Source organism: Amblyomma maculatum, chromosome 1, assembly GCF_055883805.1.
Source record: "Amblyomma maculatum isolate TAMU_Amacu chromosome 1, ASM5588380v1, whole genome shotgun sequence".
NCBI classification, from domain to species: Eukaryota; Metazoa; Arthropoda; class Arachnida; order Ixodida; family Ixodidae; genus Amblyomma; species Amblyomma maculatum.
Genome location: NC_139344.1, coordinates 304040054 through 304067030, shown reverse-complemented (window position 1 = coordinate 304067030; position 26977 = coordinate 304040054). Strand labels below are relative to the sequence as shown.

At 46.3% G+C, this 26977-nt stretch overlaps 2 protein-coding genes and 1 long non-coding RNA gene across 4 annotated transcripts in view; 2 read left to right on the top strand and 1 right to left on the bottom strand.

The window, feature by feature from the left end:
• Positions 1-8332, top strand: part of LOC146206973 (N-acetylneuraminate (7)9-O-acetyltransferase) — a 61272-nt gene extending 52940 nt beyond the window's left edge. For both annotated transcript variants that reach the window (XM_084588281.1, XM_084588215.1), the window contains exons 10-12: positions 4534-4611; positions 4665-4757; positions 7900-8332. In XM_084588281.1, coding sequence (XP_084444407.1) covers positions 4534-4611; positions 4665-4757; positions 7900-8151 — 423 coding nt within the window. In that variant the 3' untranslated portion in view covers positions 8152-8332. The remainder of the gene's footprint in view (positions 1-4533; positions 4612-4664; positions 4758-7899) is intronic.
• Positions 1-26977, top strand: part of LOC146206971 (uncharacterized) — a 138765-nt gene that overhangs the window by 103472 nt on the left and 8316 nt on the right. The window lies entirely within an intron of this gene.
• On the bottom strand, positions 21281-25534 carry LOC146206972 (uncharacterized). The gene is made up of 3 exons (XR_014703697.1): positions 25002-25534; positions 24759-24919; positions 21281-23222 (listed from the first exon to the last, which is right to left on the bottom strand). It is a non-coding gene; the product is annotated as an uncharacterized LOC146206972 (long non-coding RNA).

The window sequence follows — 26977 nt, the reverse complement described above, 5'->3', positions numbered from 1 at the left end:
CATCTGTGAGCCCAGCACACAGTTCCAACTCATGGTCCACGTCTGTGAACTCTGAAAACGAGATGGTCGATAGAATTTCCAGTGCGAAGGTTGTCAATGAGCTGCTCACTGCCTGACAGCTGCTCGACGACGCTCTCCTCGTCCAAGGCAGCCAACTCGTCATTCAGCACAAATCCCGCGTGGCAGAAGCAATTGCGCAGCGTTGTGGGTGCCACCGACTTCCACGCATCGGCGAGCATACTAAATGCTCCAAGCAAATCGACAGAGTAGGTTTTCCCACTGTCGAGGCACACCACCACCAACCACTGGATCACAACACCGACTCTGTTGAGTGCCTTATCGCTGCGGCATTGCACACATAAATATAAAAATAAAAAAAGCTCGTTATAAAATCCGTAAACAGCTTCTTGAAGTACTGAAGCCGATTCAATTAAATGCGAGCCACAGTAGAGGCAGAACGTAGTTCTCGCATCGGCACGGCTAGGCCTACTCGCTATGCTCGGCAACGCACGTCTAACACAGAGGCACAGGCACTCAAAGCGATCAATCTAAAAGAAAAAAAAAGCACTCCGGCAGCAAGCAGTGACGTTCTTCCGGAAGCGGAAGCTGCTAGGCAAATAATATAGCCTCGATCCAGCGTCACTTTAGCTGAGGAGCGGCACGCAAGTCTATCGAAGAAAAAAAAGTAAAAAAACAAGATGGCGGCGACACCGCTCAAAATGTGTGGCAGTTGGCCTGGCTGACGTTCGGAATGTCCGAAAAATCAAATAGCCCTCCCTAGAGTGTCCAAAATTTTTAGCCGCGTAATACATTGACAGGTATGTCCTGGGGCCGGGAAAAAGTCCGAAATATCTGTCATCGACTGTAGATGAGAAATGCATGCAACACCAAGTGCAGCAAGACCGCTGTACAGTGCTGTGAATGTTTGACCGTTTCTTCCTTTTCCTATTTCTCGCTGCTCTTTTACTCTCTCTTACTTTCTCAATGTACTGTGTCACCTTCTTTCCATGTTCGTAGCCAGCTTTGCTTTTCCTTTTTTTTCCCCCCACGAGCGTCATGTTTTCCTCATGGCTCCAAGGCCTACGTTATAGGTGGCTTCTCCTCACAGCTGGTGAGTCTGGTGGTAAAGCCATTAAAAAAAAAAATGAAAAAAAAGAAACAGTTGGTGTTATTATTACTGTTATTTTTTCCACAAGAAAAATTTGCCTCGCAACTCAAGGTAGCGCATATGCAGCGATGTCATTTCGTGGGAAGTATGTTGCCGCGGCCGGACAAATGTTACTATAACCAATTTTTATGAAAAATGTCTTTACTTTAAAGGAAAAAAATGTATGGTCGTCTACAGAAGGCAAACTGGGACTTTAGTTTCTCTTTACTATAGCGATGCTGTACTGAAATACAAGGACGGCAGCAGCTGGGAAAAGTACAATGCGAAGTGCATGATTAATTACCACAAGAAGCAGACTCTATGTTGTAGTAGAAGATTAGCCATTTCAAAGGGACCTGATAAGAAATACAGCTGCACCAGAATGCCTGAGTAGAATCCTCTAGAAGTGGTGAAATACCAACACAGGCTGACTAAGAGTGTTAATGCTGAAAAAAAAAAGAGGGTAAAAAATGAAAACAAGACGGGTGACCTGGCAAGAAATACTTACAGTGGATTAGAGTAGAGGACAGTCATAACCATATGTTGAATCACTATGATAGCCTAACCGAGAATATTAGTTGCTTCAAGAAGATTGTTAAGAAAGAGAAGGAAATGAGGGGGCTAGGAAGGGATTGGTCAGTCATCTATAATCGATGAGAGTAAGAAAGGAAAGAAAAAGAAGGAACAGAAGAGCAAAAAAAAAAAAAAAAGGCTTGCCACAGCTGCAAAGGGGGAAAAATACTAAAAAAAAAAAATTCAAGGATTAAAAAAAAGATGGTGGGAAAAAAATGGAAAAACACATGGGGGACATGCTGCGGCAGGGGAATGAATAATATAGGAAAAGTGTGTTATTCATGCTGTATGTAATTCCTTCAAGAATGATTATGAGGCCAGGAGAATATATTTGAGAGATTGATTTTCCTTTCGAGATGTTTCTTCCTTCAATAAAACGGAGAGTTGAGCTAGTTAGTACATTTTTAAGGAAAAACAGCGCTGAATGAAGGACTAGGGGCCGCTGAATGAAGGACTAGGGGCAAGGAAGATGACAACACCTGCGCTGTGTTGCAGGTGTTGTCTTCTTCCTTGTCCCTTTCCCTTCATTCCGTGCTGTTATTCCTTAAAAATGTTTCTTCCTGGTTGCAATGTTTTCAATTTATGGGTTAAAAATGCTTTCCTTTATTTTCTGTCTCTTTAAGATTTAAAGAACAATGGAGAATAAATGGCTTTGTTTCTTCAAGTTTATGACCATCCTAATTAAAATGCTTAGGGTAACCCTAAGTGATTGTCGCTTAGGGTAACAAATTGGATTCCAAGGGAAGAAAAACGTAGCAGGGAGCGGCAGAAAGTTAGGTGGGCAGATGAGATTAAGACGTTCGCAGGGGTCAAGTGGATGCAGCTAGCACAAAACCGGGTTAATTGGAGAAATATGGGAGAGGCCTTCGCCCTGCAGTGGGTATAGTCAGGATGATGATGATTATTAAAATGCTAGGACTTTAGCATTTGGGATGTTTTCACCTGCTCTGTACGAGGACCAATTAATCGCACTCATTGACTGTCCTGCCTCTCTAATATATTGTTTCTGGCAGGGAGATCACTCCAGAAGGTAAGCATTAGGCTGTAAATGTTTGCACATCTAACATCTGTGTCTGTAACTAGAATGTCTTGAGGTTTGTGTTATGGGAATGTTTTCTTCAAATGGTCTTTACATTATAACATGGAGTGGTATTTCAGGAATGGTTGGGAAGGGCATTTCATTATAGAAGAAGGCTTTTGATCAGCGTTACTAGAACTAGCTTCAGTTTGCAAACTCTCCGTTCACTTCTTTCCGAAGTAGATAGCGCGGCAGTCGAAAAACTGACGTCGTGAAGCAGCAGTGAAAGCAATAATGCAAGTGCTTATTTTTACCTTGCAGTGTTGAGACTTGGTAGCCACAGAAAGTAAAGGTTATAGGAATTCAAAAGCATGCAAACAACCATTCTCAAGTTGTAGCATGGGATGTTTAATTGCTTTGGGTGATTTTGACAAATAGGGAAGACAATACTTTTTGGGTATATTGCTCCACAACACTTTTCAATGCATGAATGTTCTAGTGTTCGAGAGAGACTGCTGAAATCTGGCTGCCGTTTGCTCTCTTTTTAATGTGTAAGTCATTTTCCTTGTCTCCGATCTCTTCGGTCCTGCTTCAGTCCCACGCTACTCGTTTATCATGAGCAGAAAGACAGTGTTGAGGAAATGCAGAGAAATGTTACTGATTCACTAATACATGCCGCCAGTGCTGACTGATGAGTAACATACTGCCGTTAGACTTATTCCTTTAACGCCTGCATTAGTCGTCCACTGACTGGCTGAACCGTGGGGCCTTTGAGCATGAAGAGAACTCTCTTGCGCACAGCTATGATGGCTAGAACGCAGACACTTTCAATAGCGTAGACGGGGGAGTGATTAGTTTTCTATTCTTTTTTTGTTATCATCATAGGTGCAGTGGCAACTTTGCACACCATGCCCATTAATGGGATACGCAGCGACGTATGAGAAGGAAAGAAAGAAAGCACAAGATTGACACTATTCCCTTCAACTCTCACATCCACCCGCCACTGGCAACGTGTTGGCGTTTTGAAGCCTGGTTCAACTGCAGCGCCACTCACTGGGCTCTGGGGTTTTTAAACTGAAGCTGGTCCTATTAACTTTGGTACTCATGTCAGATTTGCAGGAGAGGCTCTACAGGTCAGAAGAATATGTAGTGATGATAATGACTATTTGAACCATTAAAAGCCACCCTAACTCAAAGAAACTAACACTGTAACTCCCTGAATATGTCTTTAACTGCTGAATGTTATATCACACTCTTAGGCAGTGTAATCTACACAGACTGCCTCAGTGTAATCACATCATTACTCCATAAATGTAATAAAGCCTTTAATAGGAGACATAGTCCTTAACATAATAACAGCCAAAACCAAAGGACATGAAATGCAGGAATCGGCGGTAGCGAGAGATCTGATGTATGTGCCCCCTGCAGTGCTAAAATTCAGGTAGTAAAAATACCGCATAAAGGAATGGAAATCATTTAGCCATCAGGTCATTGGAGTAATCCTCTAATGCACTCATTTAACACACAACTTGAAACAAAGCGAACCTATGTTTAGTGACAAGCCACATCTTGTGATACCCTAGGACAGAATTGTAACAATCTCCCGTAGTTTTCATTCTTAACAGAAGCAAAGCCAGTTCTTAAAACATTTTTTAACTCCCTGGCACATGATGTCTATAAAAGTGAACTTGCATTCTGAACGCAAGGAACGTAAAGAAAGGATGGTGGTACTACAGTGTAAGCATTTGACAAAGCACCTTAAGTCAATTGGTAACAGCTGCTGTCTGTCATGCAGTTCTACACCACCTTTGCATTTGTGTGCCGGTCCAAGCCTGACTGCAATGAGGTGCACGCGTACATCTCTTTTGTTCCGGTAAGTGGAGCCCAGTACTTGGTCCCTTTCCACGGCATCTCTGTTCCGTGCAGATCCTTGGGTACGTCATTCTGCGCAACATTAGTGGTCTTCTGCGCACCCGCTACAGCACCTTCTTTGCCTGGTTTGGCAAGATCTCTCTCGAGGTGAGAGCCCCCCTTACTTCCTGAATGCCTATTCACAAGGGACATGTGGCTGCTTTACCCTGAGGAAGTCCAGTAGGAAGATTTATTCATGCGACACTATTGAATTGCATAGCGCATTTATGCAGGCTGCCATGGTGTCCTATGCATAATGGTAGTCTGCTCCAGGGGCAGTGCACTTCGTTTTAAGCTTCTCAGCAGTATGATACAGGATTTGCATGCAAGAAGACAGTGAATAGGGCCACTCTGTCTTGTGGGGAAAGCCACGATGTTCATCTTACACACCTTGCTCAAAGGAAAGCACTATTCCAGCGAGCATCATGTGACGACAGTGCAACAGGCAGAACACAAGAAAACAAGTGAATTGTGGCTGGCCTTTTATGCATTATGCACATTCTGCTTTTTGGACAGGCTTTCCAAGAGCCTGAGGACTGTGAAAAGTCTTAGCAAACAGTGGATTTTATAAAATGCACTTTTCACACTAGTTAAACAGAGGCAGAATATGAATACAGTATGTGATTGCAACTTTCCTGAGATCTTTGTCGGTAGCCTTAAAGGTGGGCACCTTCGTGGAACTAAATTTCAAATAAGGCAGCGCTATTTATAGACATTTAATGGAGGTTGTGTTGGGTTGAACGGATTGCATCATCACATTGAAAATGTGTAGGAAAACATCACCCATAAACCAGCAAAATATTTGAGGCAATCCATGAGGTTGGCCATAGGGAGGAACCGCAGTCGTGGCCGAGTGATTTGGGCGCCCGTCTCGGTTGCGGGAGTTCGAAACCCGCCGCCGGATACCCACCAGTAAAATTGGGTACAAGCGTCCCCCGGCCCGGCGCCCGGCTCTTTCAGGGGTGTGCGTTTGGAAGAGGCTCTGCTAACCCTGCTGTGCTCCTTCGAGGGCTTAGTTTCGAACAACAATGGCTTACAAAGGCCGTGCTGAAGGAAAAAAAAAAGGACCACATAATGGGCTTTTGCCGCACAAGGCGGACTTATTGTTGTCCTATGGCGGAACTGATCACTGCCACATCGGAGCAACTATTTGAGACCTATGACCCCTTTCCCAAACATTTCACCCCAATAAGCCGCGCACCAGGCTGGGGGAAGCTTGTACCCATTGAAAAGCCGGTGGGTACCCGGCGGCACCAGGGATTGAACCTGGCAACTCCCGAACACGAGGCGGATGCTCTACCACAAGGCCACGCTTCGGTTCCAAGAAGAGTTTAGCTCGCCAAACAGTATCCCCCGGGCTTAAGATGGAATCGCCCAGGCCGAGCCCCTTCCCAAGAGCTAAGTCCCACAAAATGGCGGACACCCACGCCAGGGACCGCTCTTGTCCCAGTTTACGTCTGGTCATTGTCGAGCTGCAAAACGAATCCTGACAGCTCTCCCATCGCGCGTGGCGGACTTATCAACTACTGCCACCGCGTTGGTCGTGTTGTGGGTCGCACGCACCCACGCGCTCGGGTAGGCGGGATCGCAACACCCGTGGTGCACTTCCATGACGTGCACCCCTGCCAGACGCCTTCGCGCCCCTGACTTTGGTAACTCTCTTCGTGCTGCGCTCCACGCGAGAGCCCGATTCTACCAAATTTTGGTAAGCGTCTTGGTTTGGATGCCGGCCCCATTGCAAAACTCTTTAGGACCTACCGCCTACGTACCAGAAGCGCGAGTGGAGGCTTCATCCCCCACCCCTCTGGTCTCACAGCTGTACTACTGACAGACTCTCAAAGGGTGCTTGCACCAGTTCTGCTTTCGCTTCGTCTTCACTCTTAGCCAGCTGAGACGCCCAGCTCAGTGTTTCCCGGGACGTCCCTGGCGTTCACCGGAGGAGGAGTGAAGACAGTCTCTAACAGCGCCCTCAAGCCTCCTCGCGGGCTGGGTTATACAGGGTTGCCCCTACCCCTGATGACATTAGTCAGCGGGGATTCCCCTGCGGCGTCCTTACATAGAGACTTAGCCGGCACAGCCCATCCCTGGACTGCACCGGCGGGTGAACAGACTCTTATTTGCCGCTATGAGGAGTGGTCACCTCCAACTCCAGCGGCTTCCATCCTTGGATCACAGGGAGTCGGGAGCTCCCCAGCCTTATTCCTAGTCCCGTTTCTTGATAGGGTACATCATCGGTAAAGGCTGTCATTTTCAATGGGCCCCACCGTAGCGGTTCATAAGCCCGAGAATCTATCCCTGTGGACTGTGTTCTGATTGCCATGCAGAACACAGCTTAATAGAGGTGATTGGTCTGGTAACACAACGAGTCACCATAAAAGCACTGATTTGGTAGGCAGTAGGTAAAAGCGGCCAAAATGTCTCAAGTGTGGAATGCTACCACTCACTTAATGAAATCAGATACATGCTTTCATTACTTGAAAGGAATTTCCCTCACAGTCTTGGAGGGAATCATTACATGGCTTTAGATCAAGTACATTCACTGTGGTAGTTGCTGTGTGCTGTTGTTAATTGTTGCCTTCTACTAGGAGACCCTATTTGCAGTTTCGGCTTTTGGGCCTCCTTCTTATAAAAGCTACCCATGAAAAAAAGAATGATTTGGTGTACTGAACCTCAAGAAAAGCATCACGAAATGAAATAAAGGTAACATTGAACTATAAGAGGTTTCATTATGTGACAGTGAAGGTGCCGTTTTTCTCTGGACCCTTTCTTTATAACACCTGACTCATCGTCAGCCCTCGAGGGTTTGATGCCTTGAAGTGATCACTGCTTGAAGCAAATGTTCATTTAGCTGCACTGCAAAGCATTGCTGGACCAATATAGTGCTGCACAAGTGGGTACTGAAACCACGTCTTGCTGCCAGGCTTCTATGCTGCAGGAGATAGATTCGGAAGAAGTGCTTAAAGCAAAAAATGTCCTTTTTTGCTGTTTTTTCAAACTTGGTACTAATATTATGTCTTTAGTTCAAAGTGATGGTTTACACAGTGTTACTGCATTTTTGCACATTTTATTACTTCAGCCATTGTGCTGCTACAGCCAATAGGTGAGCATTTTCACTCCCTTGGGATGGATTAAACATGTGAGAAGGTACAGTCACTAATTTGTGACCCAGGGCTCAGTCCTTTCTTTATGCCGTGCCATTCACTGTGATAATGGCAGCAGTGCTTTCCGCCTTATCGAGTTGGGGGGGCAGCTGTTCATTGCGCAGTACCACATCTGGCTAGCGGCCGACACTCATGGTGTGTTGGTCCTGGTGCCGGGCTACCCTGTGCTCAACGTGATGGTCACCTCCCTTGTGCTGGTGTGTGTGGCACATGAGGTGCACTCCCTCACAGCACGCCTGATGCCCTTGGCCGTTCCCGCCGACTGGAAGTACCTGGTGCGCAATCTGGCTGTCTTTGGCCTGCTGCTGGTGCCCATTGGCATTCATGACGGCATGTTCTGACTCATTAATGAGGTGCACAGGCGCAGTATATGGCTGTGTGTTGTGTTCGTAGTTTTCATGGAGAAAGTGTCTTCCTTAAATCTTCAGAAATGAGTCATAATGTTCGCACATCCACAGAATTGAGCAACAAGTGTACTGGGAATAAAGTTCATGGGCAACTGCTCTGAATGAATGCACATAAGTTGTCAAGCTGTGTGACAATAATTACCACGGAGTATTCTGGACACACTTGAAGATTCCTATCACTCCCATTGAAAAGTTGGAAAAAGTTTTGTTCAATATTTTTATTAACAAAAGTTTCAAAATTTACATTTTATCGTGGCAGATTGAGCATATTGGTGCATGTTTTTGAGCAGATGGCAATGCAAAAAAGACACAATGAGACAACCACGGTGCCGAAGCGCCTTCCTCATCTTGTCTTGTCCCTGTCCCTTTTGTGCTGCCATCTGGTCAAGCACATTTTATTCTTAGAATTCAGTGCACTTATATATATACAATTACACAAATTTTTTGTAATGTAAAAACTATGTTTTCATTCATTATTTTGCTGCTGAGAGAGTTCAGCTGGTATTTCATACTGCTTAGTGACCTTCTCATCATGCTAGGGTGATTTAAAATCAGCGCAGACTTGAGGCGTTCTCTAATATTGATATTGTTACGTGAAGACTCAATCTATGTGCAGTATATTTACAAGATGGCTGCAATTGGCATAGTAGCGAGCAGCACCATGGAAAACAGTCCCACTTTATCGTCATCTATCTACCTTTCTTTTCTGTGGGGCAAGGGAGGGAGAAACTTAGAAACTTCGCCCTCGTCTTCTCGTAACATGACCCCCAGCGGTGTAAGGTCCCGGTGCTAAACTGCCAAAGATGGCATGAGTTGTAATGGCGTAAGCTGGGAAACATGGGCAATGTCAGTAGTGGGGCAAGAGGAGGAGGACGCAGGCACAAGAGGGGCAAGTTCCTACGTCACATCGGTGACTTGGCGCACCACACGATAAGGGCCACTGTAGGGGGACAAAAGTTTCTCCAACAGGCCAGCGCAGCGTGCGGGAGACCATAGAAGAACCAACGACCCAGGGTCATAAGATACATGGCAATGTTGCCTATTATAGGCAGACTTCTGGGAAGTCTGACAGGCGAGGAGCCGACGACGGGCTACTTGGCACGCTTCAGTGGCTTGAGCAATGGCATCACATGCGCAGGTGGTTATGGGGCGGCCAGCAGGCGGGACTAGCGTGTCCAAAGGTAAAGCGGGGTTCCTGCCAAAGAGCAGGAAGAAGGATGAATAACCCATCGTGTCGTGCTTGGAAGAATTATAGGCAAATGTCACATATGGCAGCGCGAGGTCCCAATCATGGTGATCAGGCGAGACGTACCGTCTGTTGCAGAAGTTTGCAGCCCAACGCGCCGGGCGGAGGAGCAGTATCGCTCCCGAGAGGCGGCGCTGCGCCCGCCGGCGCTGCCTGGTGACGTAGCTATAAAGAGTGAGGAGGCTTGTTCTCTTCCCCTCATCCCGCGATTGATATCGCACATCTTTGCTCTCAGCCGCGGGATGAGGGGAAGAGAACAAGCCTCCTCACTCTTTATAGCTGCGTCACCAGGCGGCGCCGCCTCTCGGGAGCAATACTGCTCCTCCGCCCGGCGCATTGGGCTGCAAACTTCTGCAACAGACGGTACATAGATAACATGTCCGTGAGTGTCCGGTTGAAGCGCTTGGTAAGGCTGTTGGTTTAGCGATGGTACGCAGTCACGAGCTTATGCTTCGTAGAACATGAACTGAGGATGTCTTCAATAACCCGGGACAAAAAGTAGCGACCGCAGTTGGTGAATTGATAATTGGTGAGGAGCGCCGTGACGCAGAATGATGCTGTGTAAAAGAAAATCAAAGACATCCGTAGTGCAGCTCGTGGGTAAAGCTCGTCTGATTGCGTAGCGTGTTGCATAATCAGTTGCCACTGCGATCCATTTATGACCTGACTGTGATGTCGGGAATGGGCCAAGAAGGTCAAGCCCAACCCGATAAAACGGTTCCTGGGGCACGTCAATAGGTTGGAGAAGGCCAGCTGGTGGCCTCGATGGTTTTTTTCCTACTCTGACATGTGTTGCAGGCTGCGATGTAGCACCGGATGATGGGGTGTAGTACAGGCCAAAAAAAAAAAAAACTATGCCGCACCCAGTCTTAAGTGCGAAACACACCGAGGTGGCCAGCTGTGGAAGTCGTGGAGTTCTTCAATAACAGAGGAGCGGAGCTGCTTGGGAATCACCAACAGAATTGGAGAACTGTCATTATGAAAGTTCCGGCAGTAGAGGACACCATCCTGTACAAAAAAAGCTGCGGAGAAGAATCAGATCTTCCAGATGTCAGGCCTTCAATCATCATCATCATCAGCCTGACTATACCCACTGCAGGGCGAAGGCCTCTCCCATATTTCTCCACTTAACCCGGTTCTGTGCTAGCTGCATCCACTTGACCCCTGCGAACTTCTTTACCTCATCCGCCCTCCTAACTTTCTGCCGCCCCCTGCTACGCTTTCCTTCCCTTCGAATCCAGTTTGTTACCCTAGGCGACCATCGGTTATCCTCTCTTCGCACTACATGTCCTGCCCATGCCCATTTCTTCTTAATTTCAATGTCCTGCCCATGCCCATTTCTTCTTAATTTCAACTAGAATGTCGGTAACCCGAGTTATTTCTCTGACCCACTCTGCACGCTTGCTATCTCTTAATGTTACCCCTACCATTTTTCGTTCCATAGCCCTCTGGGTTGTCCTCAACTTGAGTAGAACTCTCTTGGTTAGCCTCCACGTTTCAGCGCCATAGGTGAGTACAGGTAAGATGCAACTGTTATATACTTTCCTCTTTAGCGATACCGGTAAGCTGCTAGACATAATCTGCGAGTGCTTGCCAAATGCACTCCATCCCAATCTTATTCTTCTTGTTATTTCCTTTTCATGGTCCAGATCTGCGGTTAATACCTGTCCTAAGTAGACATATTCGCCTACTACTTCCAGTACTTCGCTACCTAATGTAAACTGCTGTTCCTTCCCGAGGCTGTTGAACATAATTAGCCTTAAAGACGGGTCATTGCGTTGTTCATCTCCTATGTTGGCGAGATTGCAGAGGGCGAAGATGCAGGGGATGGCCTATGTGTCACCGAGATCAGGGAGCTCTACAGGATACCGAGACAAGCAGTCAGCGTCTTGATGAAGGCACCCTGACTTTGTAGGAGTAGTCTTGAAGGCGCAGTTCCCAGTGAGCAAGGCGGCCGGAGGGATCTCTCAAGAATGGCAACTAACAAAGCATGTGATGATGGTCAGTTACAACTGAGAAAGAACGGCCGAATAAGAAAGGCCGGAATTTGGCGACAGCCCATACAAGGGTGAAACACTCGCGCTCAGTAATCGAATAATTGTGTTTGGCGTTAGAGAGAAGGCAGCTAGCATAGGCGACGATGCGGTCTTCGCTGTGGTGGTGTTGGGCCAGCACTGCACCGATCCCATATCCGCAGGCGCCTGTTTGAACTTCAGTTCAAGCTGCTGGATCGAAATGAGCCAATATCGGGGGAGATGGCAGTAAGCTGATAAGCGTTGAAAATGCACCTTGCTGGTCAGGGCCCCACATGAACGCGGTGCCAGTCTTAAGTAGATCAGTGAGAGGATGAGTGATACGGGCAAAATCTTTGATAAAGCGGCGAAAGTAGGAGCAGAGGCCAACAAAGCTGCGCACATGCTTCGAAGACTGGGGACGCGGAAAGTCTTTGACGGCTTGAACTTTAGCCGGATCAGGTCGCACTCTGGAGGTGTCAACCATGTGCCCAAGAAAGGTGAGTTGGCGGCGACCAAACTGACATTTCGATGAATTGAGCTGGAGGTTGGCTGTACGGAATACTGGTGAGGTGTTCAAGGTGTGAAGAAAAGGTCAGCGAGAAAATGATGTAGTCGAGGTAGCGCAGATAGGTTGTCCGTTTAAATTTGCGAAGGAAAGAGTCCATCATTCGTTTAAAGGTCTCCGGGGCATTGCAGAGACAGAACGGCATGACTTTAAAGTGATACAAGCCGTATGGTGTGACAGAGGCTGTTTTTTCACTTTCCTGCTTGTCAACAGTGATCTGCCTATACCTGGACCGTAAATCGATGGAAGAAAAGTATTTAGCTCAGTGGGGGCAATCTAGGGCATCATCGAATCTGGGAAGAGGGTACACGTCTTTTTTAGTGATGCTGCCAGTTGTCTTTCTTTTTAACCAGAACTACAGGGGGTGCCACGGGCTCGTCGAGGGTTTGATATCTTGTGCACGCATCTTGTCAACCTCCTTTTGGATTACCTGGAATTCAGCACGAGATACGCGATAAGGACGGCGTGTATGCAATGCTGCACAAGAGAAGTTCCAGTCAAAGGGCACTGATCAAAATCAAAAATGTGTCTGAAAGATACCAGCAGACAGCAAAGTGCTTGAGCTTGGGGAGGAGAAAGATCCGTAGCAATCATCTTAGCTCAGCCTTGGATACTGGAAACTTTAGAGAGTGAGCAGTCAGAAGAGGACAGTAAACCGGTGGTCACAACAGAGATCACATTCATTTATAAGAGAGTGGCGAGCGAGATGCCTTGAGGGAAGGGCTGGACTTGCGACGCAAAGTTTAGAACAGGGAGGCATGTTTGGTTCGCGGTCATAGTGACGACGGTATAAGCAAGAGCAACACTTCTTGTGAGGGGTGTATCAAGGTTTGGGGTAACAAATCTAACGATATAGTGTCCATCGAGAATAGGGTGTACAGAGCAGAATGTGACGTAAGTTGCTTCTGGTGGCAGGCAGACAAAGTTGACATTACAAAATCTGTGCACAACAGGAAAGGGTGGGTCGAAAGGAGTGGAAGGTAAAGTTCAAAGACGCTTGTAGCACTGTCTATGATGGCTGCATGGTCAGAAAGTCGAGCCCAAGAATGATGTCGTGAAAGCAGAGCTGTAGAATACTGTGAACAGGGTGGTAGTATGGCGGCCATATATTGTTACGCGGGCAGAGCACAAGCCAACGACCTTTGACGTTGCGCTATCTACAGGCACCGTGCAGAAACCCAGGGGGCAGCACTCGCGGCGAACAGGCAGCGCCACGAGTGAGCGCCGGAACAGTTTGATAGGGATAAAGTGAGCTAGAATTGGGTAGTGGGCTCACTCCTCAGCCGGCGCCATACATTGCGATGACGGCGCCTATGTCAGCAGATTCTAGTTCTGCGCGCCTCCGCAGGGGGCCGCCACCGCCGCCTTCAATGTAGCAGCGCGCAGCACCGCGCGCCGTTTGCCTCTGCCTGCCTTCCCCTACGCTGCTGAATTCTTGCCATTGCGGAGGTTTTGTTTTGCGGTGGGCGATGTGACTTCTTATACGAAGAAGCCACCCCGATGACAAAACCATTGTGCTAGGCTGCCGGACATGCTTACGGGAAAGGCGCCACGAATCGAAAGATATGTGGCTCTTGGAAAATAATGGGGGCGAATATAAATACTCCCTAAATGATATAAATACACGATGACCTGATCGCATCAATGACACGTACACCAGCCTAGTTTTTTAGTTGTATTTCATTCTATGGCCTTGTGGAAACAATAAGCCAGGGGAAGGGCAAGCAGGGCCAGCTAGCCGGATTGTCGACATGCTGCATCAAGGAAGCACAAAGCCAGACACGAATGTGAACAAAAAGGAGGACCAGTAGTCAGGAAACAACTTTATTCAACGCATTACTAAGCGTCAAGAATACGCTGGTATATCTGTTGACCACAGCCAGCATATAGCCGAAGTGCGTGATTATAGGCTAATATTTCACACTACTGGATATATGTTGCTAAATAGAGTCTAATGAAATTGAATTGCGAAGCTTGTACAAGCCTGCTAACCGCTTACTCGGCGCAAACTTCCGCGACAATGGGAACTCAGCTATTGTAAGTTCAGCTTTTGCTTCTTGAGCAAGCTCGAAAAATGACGGCCTGTGGGGCGATCATTCATGACTTGAAAACCACTGTACACGGCGCAAAGACGACAACACAAGAAATAAAAGAACGCTATGTGAGCATGTGCTGTCCTTTTCTTTCTTGTGTTGTCTTCTTAAATTTGCGCCGTATATATACATGCAGTGGTTCTCGAAAATATATGTTCACGGAGTTTTTTTTTTTTTTCGTGCCATAAACTGCATTCAGGCAGCAAATTAATTGATGCACTCGGAGTAGTAAAAGACACGCTCCCGCGAGAAATCGGATGCTTACAACATATACGCCTCGCCTCTCTCATCAGTTATGAAATTAACACGGGTGTACTTTTTGTCAAGGAAGCTAGCAGTGGAGCCGCCGTTCATCAGCCCGAGATGCCTACTAAATGCTTGTTTTCACACTCCTGTCAGGTCCTTCCCTATCGATCAGAACACTGTTTACACGAATATAGCTAATTCGCAATTGTGCAGTTATCTGAAAATTTTCAGATTAAACTGCTGATAATGGACGGGGGATGCTCAACTGCAAGCTTTTAAGATGTGTTCAATAATGACTTGTGGCAATTTTTATGCACCTTTCTTCCATAAACAGCGTCGACAGTAAATTAAAATTCACGATCCAGAAGGCAGGCGCGACAAAAAGGTGCTGACAGCTGCGGGCTATTAGGAATACGGATACAGCTTTACACGTTACACACGTAAACCTACGTGTCTCTGTACTCTATCATCGCGGCCGTGAATCACAAACCTCATAAAATTGGGCAATCGAGCGCCGCAGTCATTTTCACACAAGCGCCTTAATTCACTTTTCGCCAGGACTCCGGAGAGAAATCGGACACGCGTTTGCAGTTAGAAACCTCTTAGTTCATCTTATAGCACCAGTAGTAGCACAACTTGCTAATATATCCAACCTCTGCATAGCTACCACATGCAAATCTAAAAAGTGTGGACGAAGACTGTGCTTTTTTCTAAAGCGAGAAGGCTGCGGTCGCACGAACGCAACCCCTCAACCAGCAGAGCGCTACATTGAAGTCTGCGGTGGCGCCACCTATTGCATGTGACACAGACTGCGTCAGGGAAGGAGCCCCAGTGAGCCCACTACCCCATTCTAGCTCACTTTAATAGGGAGACGCGCAGCCGCCTATGCAGGGCGCGCGCTTGAAAAAGCGGCCTCCACAACAAAATGGTAGCAGTTTTAGCCAGCTCGAGCGACGTAGCGAAGCACAAACGATGCGAGAGCCACACTGCACAAGACGCAGAGACAGAGACGAGCCCTGGCCGCCCGCTGGGCGTTTATTTCTAGGCTGGAAACACGCGAAACGGAAGACTACAGGAGAAGCGCGCGCAGTTGGAAAAGGCCGAGCAAAAAACACGGTAAAAATGTAGAAAAATACAAAAAACATTTGTGGCGAACGCCCCGCGTCCCAAGTGTGGTACAGCTTCACAAAGGCCAGCTCGAACGCCTCAAGCTGAGGTGGGTGAAAAAAAAAAAAGATGCGGGGAATCGAGCGGCCGAGAAGGGTGGAACGATCGTATGGGAGAAGAATAGGAATGAATGAAGCTGTAGTCGAAAAAGAGAAAAAAGCCTAAAAAAAATGAGACAAGCCTGAAAACTCGAGAACGCGATTACCGGGGCCTGAAGATGCCGCAGGCACTGATATTACACAGACGGATTTTGAAGCTTAAGCTGTTTTCTGGTGAGGCGGTTGCCACTTTTCTCGACGATAACGGAAAGGATGGCAGATGGCACGCGGTCACTGATACAGCGACACAGCTATGAGAATGGAAACTGCCTTACAGCACCGCACAAACGATCTACATGTTTCCAATACACATTCATGTCTTCCTCTGTCACATGTCAGAATTGTACCATGCTTAATTTTCTTTTTCGTTGAAAGAACGTCCTGCCTCATCCCGACTTGAATGCTAGTTTTCTTCCTTTTTTTTTTAACGATCCTTAATGCCAGCCGCTCGACAACTTGTTTGGAGCAGGATGGCATGCAATGAATTCAAGATTTGTTCAGAGTGTCCACGAATAAGTAAAAAAATTTTTTTTTTACTTACTTATTATAGTCCCGATTGAGCAGTATCGCATGAGAAACAGCTTATCATTCGAGGTTCAACAACTCAGTAGACATCGAAATGTCATTAACACAACTAAATAAAGCGTACGGAATGGCACCTCCTGAATCACATATTCAGAGCAGGGCGAAGTGGACAGCGAAGGATGGCGAGGAAAAAAAAAAATATCAGGCTGGGGGACGGACAAAGGAAGTCGCCCAAGAGGAGAAGGAAAGTAGTGGCATAAGCGTGGAAGGAATGGGTGAGGAAAGAAGAAAAGGAACGAGCTGAGAGGAAGAAAAAAATAATGAAAGCAAGCAAGCAAGCAAAAAAAAAAAAAAGTTGCCAAGGCAAATTCGCGAAACTAATGCGCAAGACATAGTAAATGCGCCATTTAAACACTCCATTCCTGTTGATTACTCTCTGCATTGTACTGGTGCTTATGCAAGCTATCGTAGACAGGGAAATATAGACCGACAGCATAAATAAAAAGTATGCAATTAACAACTGCATCCACGAGCGCCGCCCACAGGCGCGCACAGCGGTCCCAGTAGCGCTGATGCCTGTGAGCTGCCCAATTTCTTTAAATATATATATATTTTTTGCGGGTTGAGAAAGGATGCTAATGCAGGCGAAGGTATAGTCTGTCCTCTTTCGGGAAAAATGCTTCGCGGTAAATCTGGACGCGGCAATACCCGGGCATGATTGCCAGCTTAGACAGCGCGGATTTAAAAGACAGAGACAATACCACGTTTAACGAGCTTAGAATGTGAGGAATGATAAGGTAGAGGGGTGTGGCTTGTCATGTTAAAACACAGTCTTAGATCTAAACCAGTTCCATGAATTTTACCTTTGAATTAGCACAATATAATTCACTTCAGTTTTTAGATCTAAGACTGTGTTTTAACATGACAAGCCAGATTTGTTGGGCCTATATGCCACGCGCAAAGAAGTCTCCTCTACCTTATCATTCCTCACATTCTAAGCTCGTCAAACGTGGTATTGTCTCTTTGTCTTTTAAATCCGCGCTGTCTAAGTCCTGTGTTCACCAAATGGAACCAAGTTTCGCACTTCAGGCCGAACGCCTCAAGGATGCTGGCTATCCTGTTTCTACGAAAATGTAGCAGCCCAGTTGCAATTTTCCTTGCTTCAGTAAACATTAGGCATGCCGATTCCAAAATATCTCGTCGAAATATTGCTTCTGCATTTAATAATACCATTCTGAAAGCGCAGCATTTTTGCGTTTCTGAAGCGACCATGCGACCCTGTAGGCCGGAATTAGAAGTACTCGCCTACGTCATATTTAGCCGTTTAGAAACTAAGATATAATCATTATTTCCCATACAATAATAGGTTGCTGTTAAAGTTAGCAAATAAAAATATATTACATCAATTATTCGCTCACGCAAACGCATTTCTTCAACAATACTGTCACGTGACGCGCGGTCGGCGGCGGCGGCGGAGCAGGACGGGTGGTAAAGCTCACTTTACGGGTGGTGTCTGCTTCTCGCTGCGCTCTGGAACAGAGCGGGAGGTGACGCTCAAGTTCAGATTTTCGGTAACGACGGCTATACCTCGCTCCGCCGGGTACTCCAAATGACAATGGTTCCAATCTAATTTGTTGTTGTTATTTTCTTTTTCTTTTTTTTGTGAACATTCGTGATGGAGCACAACGTCTTGAGCAGTCTCATACCACCGGTACAACTTGGTTGTGCGGCCGCTGCTGTAATTTTTTTTTTATTATTATTATTCTTGGCGTCATTAAAGATACGATCTAAATACGGTTCCAGGTCAAAGAAATCGACAAGTGTGTTCAATCCGAGTGGTGGGTGGAGTGTTTCAGGAGCGGGCGCCGCGGCGCGTACTCGTATATTAGTTGCTCGCCTCCGCGCTGCATCACTGAGAATAGCGTGTCGAGCTTCGCTTCCTTTATTTCGGCCGGATGACCTGAACTATGGCACTACACGGAAAGCCGGAAACCGAACAAAAAAAAAAAAAAGGTTGCTACAATGCACTTGGGTGGCCCTTCCACCCTACGCGTTGTCGCAGCTTTGCTCCCCCACCTTCCCGACGCCTCTTTCGTAATCTTTCTAAAAATACGTCTACAGTGCTCAGACTTCGCCTATTTTTCCTGACAACGTTAGGTTCTGGGTTTAGGCGTGTTGTGCGGGTTTGAGTGCTCGCTATGCCAACCGTGTGCGTCGCGAGATTGCAGCACGGCTTCTCCGAGTGGAAGTAACGTTCGCTTTCACAAGTTTTGGCACACCGATTGGGTTCATATGTGTTCGTACTACTTTCTACTGGAAGTCCTAAATGAACCTCGGCGTCATTCGAAGCCTCGGCATGGACCGGAAACGAAGAAAGCTCACCTCAAACGATGCGTCGTACCGACGCAAAACCGCTGGCCCAGTGCATTGGCAAAAAAAAGTGTAGGTCGCGTGATAAAGGCAGTAAACGTATGTTGCGATTTGTAGCCTTACAGATATGTTTATTTGAGAACTACTCGACTCGCAGAAGCCACCAGTTCTATTTGATTGTTTCCTGCCAGACTGCCCTCATAGCAGTAATATGCGCATTTTGGATTTTTTTTTATTTTGAACGATACCGTGAGGCCAGCACAACAGGTGCCCCTACCATATCGTACCACCCAGAACAGGCCCCAATTGGTTCCACTTCGATCACGTTCTTTCCACAGCACTCATCTAGTCCCATAGAACCTGATGAAGACTCCAAAGAGGAGGATCATGTTGAGCAGAGCTCAGAATCCTTCACATCATTTAAAAGACATTTCTAGGGTAAAAATTGTTCACCTCAAAAGCTCATACGCCCCATGTCCTTGCATTACGATGGTGTGATTACCAGATCAACCATCCAGGAGAAATGCATTCACGCAAGTGTTATTGATTGGAAAGGCGGATAGATTGGCTTAAAAGTTTAATATCTGACCTGCTACAGAAAGAGAAGAACAAAGAGGGTCGTGACTTGATTAAAATATATACAGAATCCTTCACATCATTTAAAAGACATTTCTAGGGTAAAAATTGTTCACCTCACAAGCTCATACGCCCCATGTCCTTGCATTACGATGGTGTGATTACCAGATCAACCATCCAGGAGAAATGCATTCACGCAAGTGTTATTGATTGGAAAGGCGGATAGATTGGCTTAAAAGTTTAATATCTGACCTGCTACAGAAAGAGAAAAACAAAGAGGGTCATGACTTGATTAAAATATATACAGGAATAGTAACTTGCACCACAGTCACGAGTCAAGTCCTGTGTCATGCAAGAAGCAGCAGAAAGCCTGCACTGCCTGTAGAGCTTTCCATTTCTGGCCAACCGGCCAATAAGTCCTCTGAGAGAGGCCTGTTGCCAAAACACTTCAAAGAAGTAACTCGAGTTATTGTTTTGCACGCATATACTGGGACACACCACTAGTACACGCTCCAGAGTCTCCGTAATGTCACGTGTGGAACATTCTGGGCAATCCGCCTGTCCAATTAAGTATAAATATTTGTGTGTGAAACCACATTTAGATGCAGTCTATGGAGAAAGCATGCATAATGGCATGTAATTGGCAAGTGGGTATGGATCCACTAAAGCACTACCTTGTGGCCTTGAGCACAAGTAGATATAAGGAACTCAGTGATGTGTAGTGCCAAAGGCTGGTAAGGGTGTGGTGTTGAAAACTTCCAAAAATTTGTAATGCAGGCTTTGAAACTGTGAATTCACACCACTTCTAAAGTGGTTTCCCACAGATGTGGAAAGCCTCTTACCAAGGGGCCACAAGCTCAGCAGAGGTTTGTGGAGAATTATGCCCTTAAAAAAAAGATGAGTCATGTTCTGAGCGGCATCACCACAATTGTAGGCGACTGTTGCGGTGATACAGATCTGTGTATACATGGATAGAGTTGTAATATTCTCACCAGATATATGTCAGATTAAGTTGCTTGAATCTACTAATTGATATCTTGGATTTCTCCAGTATCCCGAGAACATGCAAACGCACCAAAGGTTGAGTCATTACACACAGAGGTTGGGTGGGGTGGTATGGGAAGTCGTAGCGTGATAGCATTTGTAATTAATGGCAGCGGAGTGTACGTGAAAAACTGCTGTTCAGCTGCTCATCATCAGTGGGTGGCAATGGTGTTGTGCAAGTAGTCGTAAATACACACAAAGTGGTTCGTGTGACAATTATGTAGATATTGGGCAGGCACGTGACATTCTGAAGTAACAGCACAAAACGTGGATGGGAGCACAAGACGAGAAGACGACACAATGTCTCATCGTCTTCTCGTCTTGTGCTCCCGTCCACATTTTGCGCTGTTACCTCAGGATGGAAAACCAACGAGCCCAACCTGCTATTCTGGCTAACATGCCATTGTTTGAGGTGCATTGTGGCAGCCAAGGTTTATCCTAAGCACCTGCACTTCTATGTACATGTTAAAGAGTACTGGGAGTGGTGCTCATATGGGTGTGTACCATTTTCCTGGCTCGGGCAATCAGATTGCAGGCGGGCTAGCACACACAGCCCAAAGCACATGTAGTAGAAGTTTGGACTGTCGAACCGCAAAGTCTTCAGTTCAATTCCTTTCCTTATATTTTTCAATTTGTATGAGTATCATACAGTCTGTGCTTGTATGGTTAAATTGCGAGGGTGTACATATCACCTGCGCTCCTGACCAACCTCACTCTGCATAAGTATTCAGCAAGCAGTTTTCGTTCCATCAAAAGGCTTTCACAATATTCAGCGACACAAGCAGCTACTCAGACAGCATCAGTGTAGCATTCTTGGAGCTTCGCAAATCTGTGGTTACATTGTTTACTAGCAAAACATGCACGGTATGTAGATATGTGTACTAGGACGAATAAGATGCCGTGACAATGTGGACTGCCCTTACGTCTACAGCTGCCCTTTAATCCTGTTACATTCTAGCCTGCAGTGAATTCAGCAGCAAGGTTTCACAATTAAATCATCCCAACTTTATATTTCTAGACTTGACCCCAGCACCGACAAAGTTCATTGTATTACCAGCATTTTGGTGGCATATTCAACCAGCAGGCCAATTAACTCAACGTCATGCAGGTTCTAGTGCAGATGTTTTCATGCAAACTACGGGTATCATCAACGAAGGAGGCTTTACTATACATACCTTTTCAGCACGCTGTTTTACGACTGGTTAAAGTCTGGTACATTTCAAAGTATAAGGCACATATTATTGTATGCATGTCTACAGATTGCAGATTATGCTGGCTTGCTTCTGAATGAGACTGCAAAATGCTGAAAACAGTGGCCACCTTTCAAAGCAGCTTTTGCAGAAAACGGTTTGATTTTTCTATTCCCCATGAGCCACTATTTTTCGAGGTCGTGTAAAGGTGAACGCGGCAACTAGAAAATCTAGGTTTGTCAGTGCCACAAGGACCACCACTTTGTAGTACATTTGGGCATTATATAATGTTACCAAGTGAGTGTTAGAGACATGTTGCTTTCAAAATAATTTATTGGTTGGCCGCAGGTTCATCAATGCATACAAAATTTTTAGGCTAGAAGGAAGTTGACCTAGAGCAAGACATCTTTTATTCACGCTTCTTTGCTGTCTTCCTCTCTCCTAAATATACAAATGTGTATATACAGCTTCACAATCATGATGTGTTGAGGTCAGTGCTAAATAAAAAAAAAATGCATCCGACAAAGGTATAGTTAGAGATTGAGTACACAAAATTCATTCTAAGTGAGCCTATATATGTCTTGTAGATTCCAAGGGAAGGCAAGTATAGCAGGGGGCAGCAGAAACTCAGGCAGGCAGATAAAAAGTTTGCGGGGATCAGATGGATGCAGCTGACAGAGGATCGGGTTATTTGGATAGATATGGGAGAGACATCTATACAAGCAGGTATATACACAACTGCACAATTATGATGCATTTGCAGTCAGTGCTAAAAAAAATTCCACCCGTTAAAGGTATAGGTGGGGAGTGAGCACACAAAATTCATTCTAAGTGAGCCTATATATGTCTTGTAGATTCCAGGGGAAGGCAAGCGTAGCAGGGGGCGGCAGAAATTCGGGCAGACAGATGAGATTAGGAAGTCTGCGGGGATCATATGGATGCAGCTGATGTATCTGCGGTCAGTTCCAAAAGAAGAAAAATTCTACCCGTCAAAGGTAAAGGAAGGGAGTGAGTACACAAAATTCATTCTAAGTGAGCCTATATATGTCTTTTAGATTCCAAGGGAAGGCAAGTTTAGCAGGGGGCGGCAGAAACTCGGGCAAGCAGATGAAATTAGGAAGTTTGCGAGAATCATGCACCTGGCACAGGATCGGGTTATTCGGATGGATATGGGAGAAGCATTTGCCCAGCAGTGGGTGCAGTCAGGCTAGTGATATCAACAAGACTAACAAATGGATGAGTTGGTACTGATTCATCTTAAAACCAGCCAGAAGACGAAACACGTGAGAGGAGCACAAGACAAAGTTTGACTAACAACTGAAATGTTACTGAAGGAAAGAGGCAAAAGAAGATTCGCACAGAAATGCACGTGCACGAAAAACCCCCAAAGCAGTGAAAGCGTGGAAAGCAGAAAGGGTCTAAAAAATCAAAATCTAAAAAAAGCAAATTCCATATGGTCAAGAACCACTCGTTACAAAAGGGAAGCCACAGATCCAAGTCCAAAGGCACACTATACTGCAAAGGCTAAGGACGTATGTGTGGCTAAGAAATCGGTCAACAGTCTTTTGGGGCCTTTTTTACATGTGCATCTCTGTGCAAGTCTTCTTTTGCCTCTATCCTTTAGTAAAATTCCAGTTATTAGTCCAGCTGTCCTGCAATTCTCTCTTCTCATATTTTCCGGCTTGTTTCAGAATGAATAAGGTGATGACTCTACAAACCTTGCACAAACTGGAAACCAGTGTAACTGTCAGATGGAAACCTTTCTCTTATTTGGCTTGCATTACAAATAGGGAGGACTTTACTGTGATGTCTGCCGAGGCATCCCCAAAGCCAGTGCGCAAGCTGGCTGTAGCAGATGTAGTGGTGCCTCCTGTTGACAAGAGAAAAAGCAATATTCACTTTTCAGCATAGCAAAATGAAAATATGATTTAGGTCTTTTACAAATTTGAAAGTTATTCATGCATCTGTACAATTAATTCCCGTCTAACAGAAGCTGTACAGTGTAACTTTCACTATCAATTTATTATCCCTGCAAGTATGGCAAACTTTGAATTCTGCTGCAGGTGATTGAGAGAGAATGAGACCCACCCAATATTAGAACTCCAGTGCAATCACAATTTGCTACTGCAGCAAAATAATGCCTGAAGGCAATGCAGCTTTTGACTGACAAAACCTGGTAGTCGTCTTACACCCTCTATACTAGTGTTGTGGCCGATGTCAATGTCCACGCTGATATCATCCGCATAGCACGAAGATGTTAAGTATGCGACTTATGCATTAAGCAGCTCTGTGCATGGAGTCATTCTATTCGAAGGAGCCATAAACTACAAGTGCACTTCTGTCAACAGCTCTCAGTTGTTTTCCCACAACACGGCACGTGCCAAACTTTCTGCAAGTGCCGCAAAACTACTCTATAACTTCATTTGCTAACTGTAAAATTTCCAACACTTACTCAAACTGTGGAAGTTTCGGTGTACTGGCCTTTGGGAGAACGTCTTTCTTCTTTTTTTTTTTTTTGGTTGTTACATTTCAGCACATGTAAAATGTCAGTGTCAAAGCATTTTGGAGAGGTTTACTGTGTGCAGGTGTTGATGATGGTATCAGTGAAGTCAATTTTTTTAATTATATTTGCACACTATACAACACTCACCTAATGCAAGTGGGTAAAAAAAAAACTAGCAAATAAAACTTTGAGTGCTGGTATGGTGATTGTTCTGGCAGCAAGTGGGGACAGGCTATAACAAGAGTTGTCAGGCTAGTTAGTGATCGTCTGCAGAAGCCAGTCCTGCTCTGTGTGTTTTTCTTTTCTGTGTCGTTTTTTAGTGCATTTTCCCACGGCTTCCGCAGGAGACAGGCTACTTCACTGCATGCAATTTCACTTAGCACAGAGTCCTCCGAAATGAGATTGCTTTTGTACTTATTTACTGCATTTCTTGTGGCATTCCTTATGTATTTATGTTTTGAAGTGCTGCACTTGCTGAAGGTCATACCTGGCTAATAAAACAAGCAAATGTGTCCGGACAGCGTCCCCCCCCCCTCGTTACTTCACATCAATGTGCATGCCCTTTCCATTTAGCAAGTTCACACTATCAGATGATGCGTGTTTTCTCATTTACTCGTGCATGGAATTAAGCAAACCAGTAATTTGCATGGTGAAACGTCGTGCTCATGCGCTTCTACGAAAACAAGAAAAATATGAAAACCAGCGATGTGTTCGCGCTAACGTGGCGCAATATCAACACTGTAGACAGTGTAGATGATCGCAGGTAAGTAACGTTAAAGGGGAAGCTTTATTTTATTAACACTGCCTTCCGCAATAGATTTCATTACAGCATTTCTTGCTCGAGAAAATGAAAAACAGGTGCCGCTTGTTCAAGTTATGTCGCCTTTCGCTCAAGGTTCTTACCTTGTGTTCTCGACTAGCAGTCCATGATCAAGAAGCATTTGGAGTAAATGCGGATGATCTGTAACACCCAGACGGCTGCTTCAACTACGTAGTCGCCGCCGGGATCTCGCCAGATGCTCTCAAGAGCAGTCGGCATCGGCACGCACCGCCCGCAGCTGCACCTGTTCGAAAGCTTCGGTTAGCGATTGCGCACTCTCGCAACGGTCAAACGTAGGCTAGGCTGCAAGACTCGGACATACATACCAATGCGTAGTTCCGAAACGGCTGGGATCGGGAGGCTGATGGTCGGGGCTTCTGCAAGCCGGAGTTGTGCCGCGGTTACCGCGGCCTCTCGACACAAGTGTTACTGTACCGGTCGCTCGCAGGATCCATCTTCGCCGACCTGGCACCCGAAAAGTTGCGTCGGCGTAAGGCTCAAAGCCCACGATGTAACCATGTTTTAACAGTAGCGACTATATTCTAGTTCACTATAGCAGCACAGCGACGCTGGAACCCACGGAGGAACCTAGGCGTCGGCCATATTAAAAAACCCTGTGCGAACGTAGAGTAGGGCACAATTAGAACCTCTAAAATACACCGAGCTTGGTCAACTTTGGCTCAGTAGGCTCCGGCAACGGGAGCTTCTCATTGGCTTAGCGCTATGACGTACCTGTTGAGTTGAGGAGGACGCGCGCTAGGAAACCGAAATTCTGTTTTTGTCGCTATTAAATCAACGCGGGCGAAGAAACGAATCGAGGTATATTATATGATGCAGGACAAGGATTCCATTTAACTAAGCCGTGCAAAATTTCCGGAAAACGTTTCACGACCCCTGCCTGCCTCTGATATTAAACAGAAAATGAAATACGTGGTGGTGCCTTACGTTCACCGCGTAACGCACAACCTAAAAACAATAGCGGGAAAGTTCGATGTAGACGTTGTTTCCACGGCACCTCGAAAACTGTCTAGTCTGTGCGCTCTGACGAGCCTAAGCCACCAGAAACCGGCATGTAGTGTAAAGCATGTAACAAAGTTCGTTGCCTGTAAGGTGGGTGCTGTGTATGAAGTCCCTCTAATACCCTTGTTACACGGGCGCTTTCAACGGCAGTTCAGTTGGCGGTCATTTGAACTGAACGACAGCGATGTTACACGGCAGCGCCAACTGCAGTTGAAATCTCAACTGCAGTTCAGTTCAACTGAGGTCGGCGGTCCCAGTTGAACCAGTCAACCGACAAGGTGGCTGTCAGCGGACGCGCCGCATTGACCGAGTCGGCGACATTTCCAACCGCTGTGTCACATGAAAGGTTGCTGCCCTAGCTAGCGCAAGTCCCAGCCTGCAACTTTAAATTCTCAAACGAGTGTCAAAACACAAGCGCGCGAAGCGGCACCAAAAAAAGGCGCCGTCTGCTGCGACCCGGTTGCAGCAGCGAAATGCTGCTGCAACCGGGGGCCCGATCCTCGACATTCGCCTTTTCGGCCATGTTGTGACGTACCCGTGACGTGTAAATTGGGGCGGCGCTAAAACGCGTATAAACAGAAATTGATGACAAAATTTAAAAAACAAGGAAAAAAGTTACAAAAAATAACGCCGTCGTCTGCTACTTGGCGCCGATTACAAAAATGCCAACGCTGCGATGCCAAGAAGCTAAAGGGTCGGTGCGAACAGTGTTTACGCTGCATACACGCGTCGCGCGGCAGGGCAAGGCTGAGGAGATAGTGAGATACTTACGTATACGTTGCGGCTGTACTGTACTATTATAGTAACGGTAGTTGCGACCACAGTGCATCATAGTACACACGCTGTCGGACGTCCAGCAGCAGCTAGGCTGAGCGAACGGCGGTACTCGACGCAAACCCCACAAACAGCCGGTCGTCAGGTGTGAGCGATGCCTCACCTGAGATGCCTGCGTGTGGCTAGCTGTGCGTCTTTCATTTATGGACTTAGTCGCGCAGAGAAATCGGCGAGTATCAGGATTAAAGAATTTGTTCACGAATACTGAGAATTGGAAGCGCCCAACAGATTTTCGGGCTGCAGTTGCCTCTAGAGAAGAGACGCACCTGTCCGACGACAACGCTGGCCTTCTCAGGGTATCACTGCCGTTGGAAACTGCCTGCGGCAGCCCACCGTTTCCATCGTGTTAGCAAGTCTGCTACGGGTATACGTGTCGGCTTCAGTGCCCAGGTGAAAATTATCTGCTGGTTTCTTGCTGGAAGCTGCTGGTTTGTGCTGGAACCAGCAG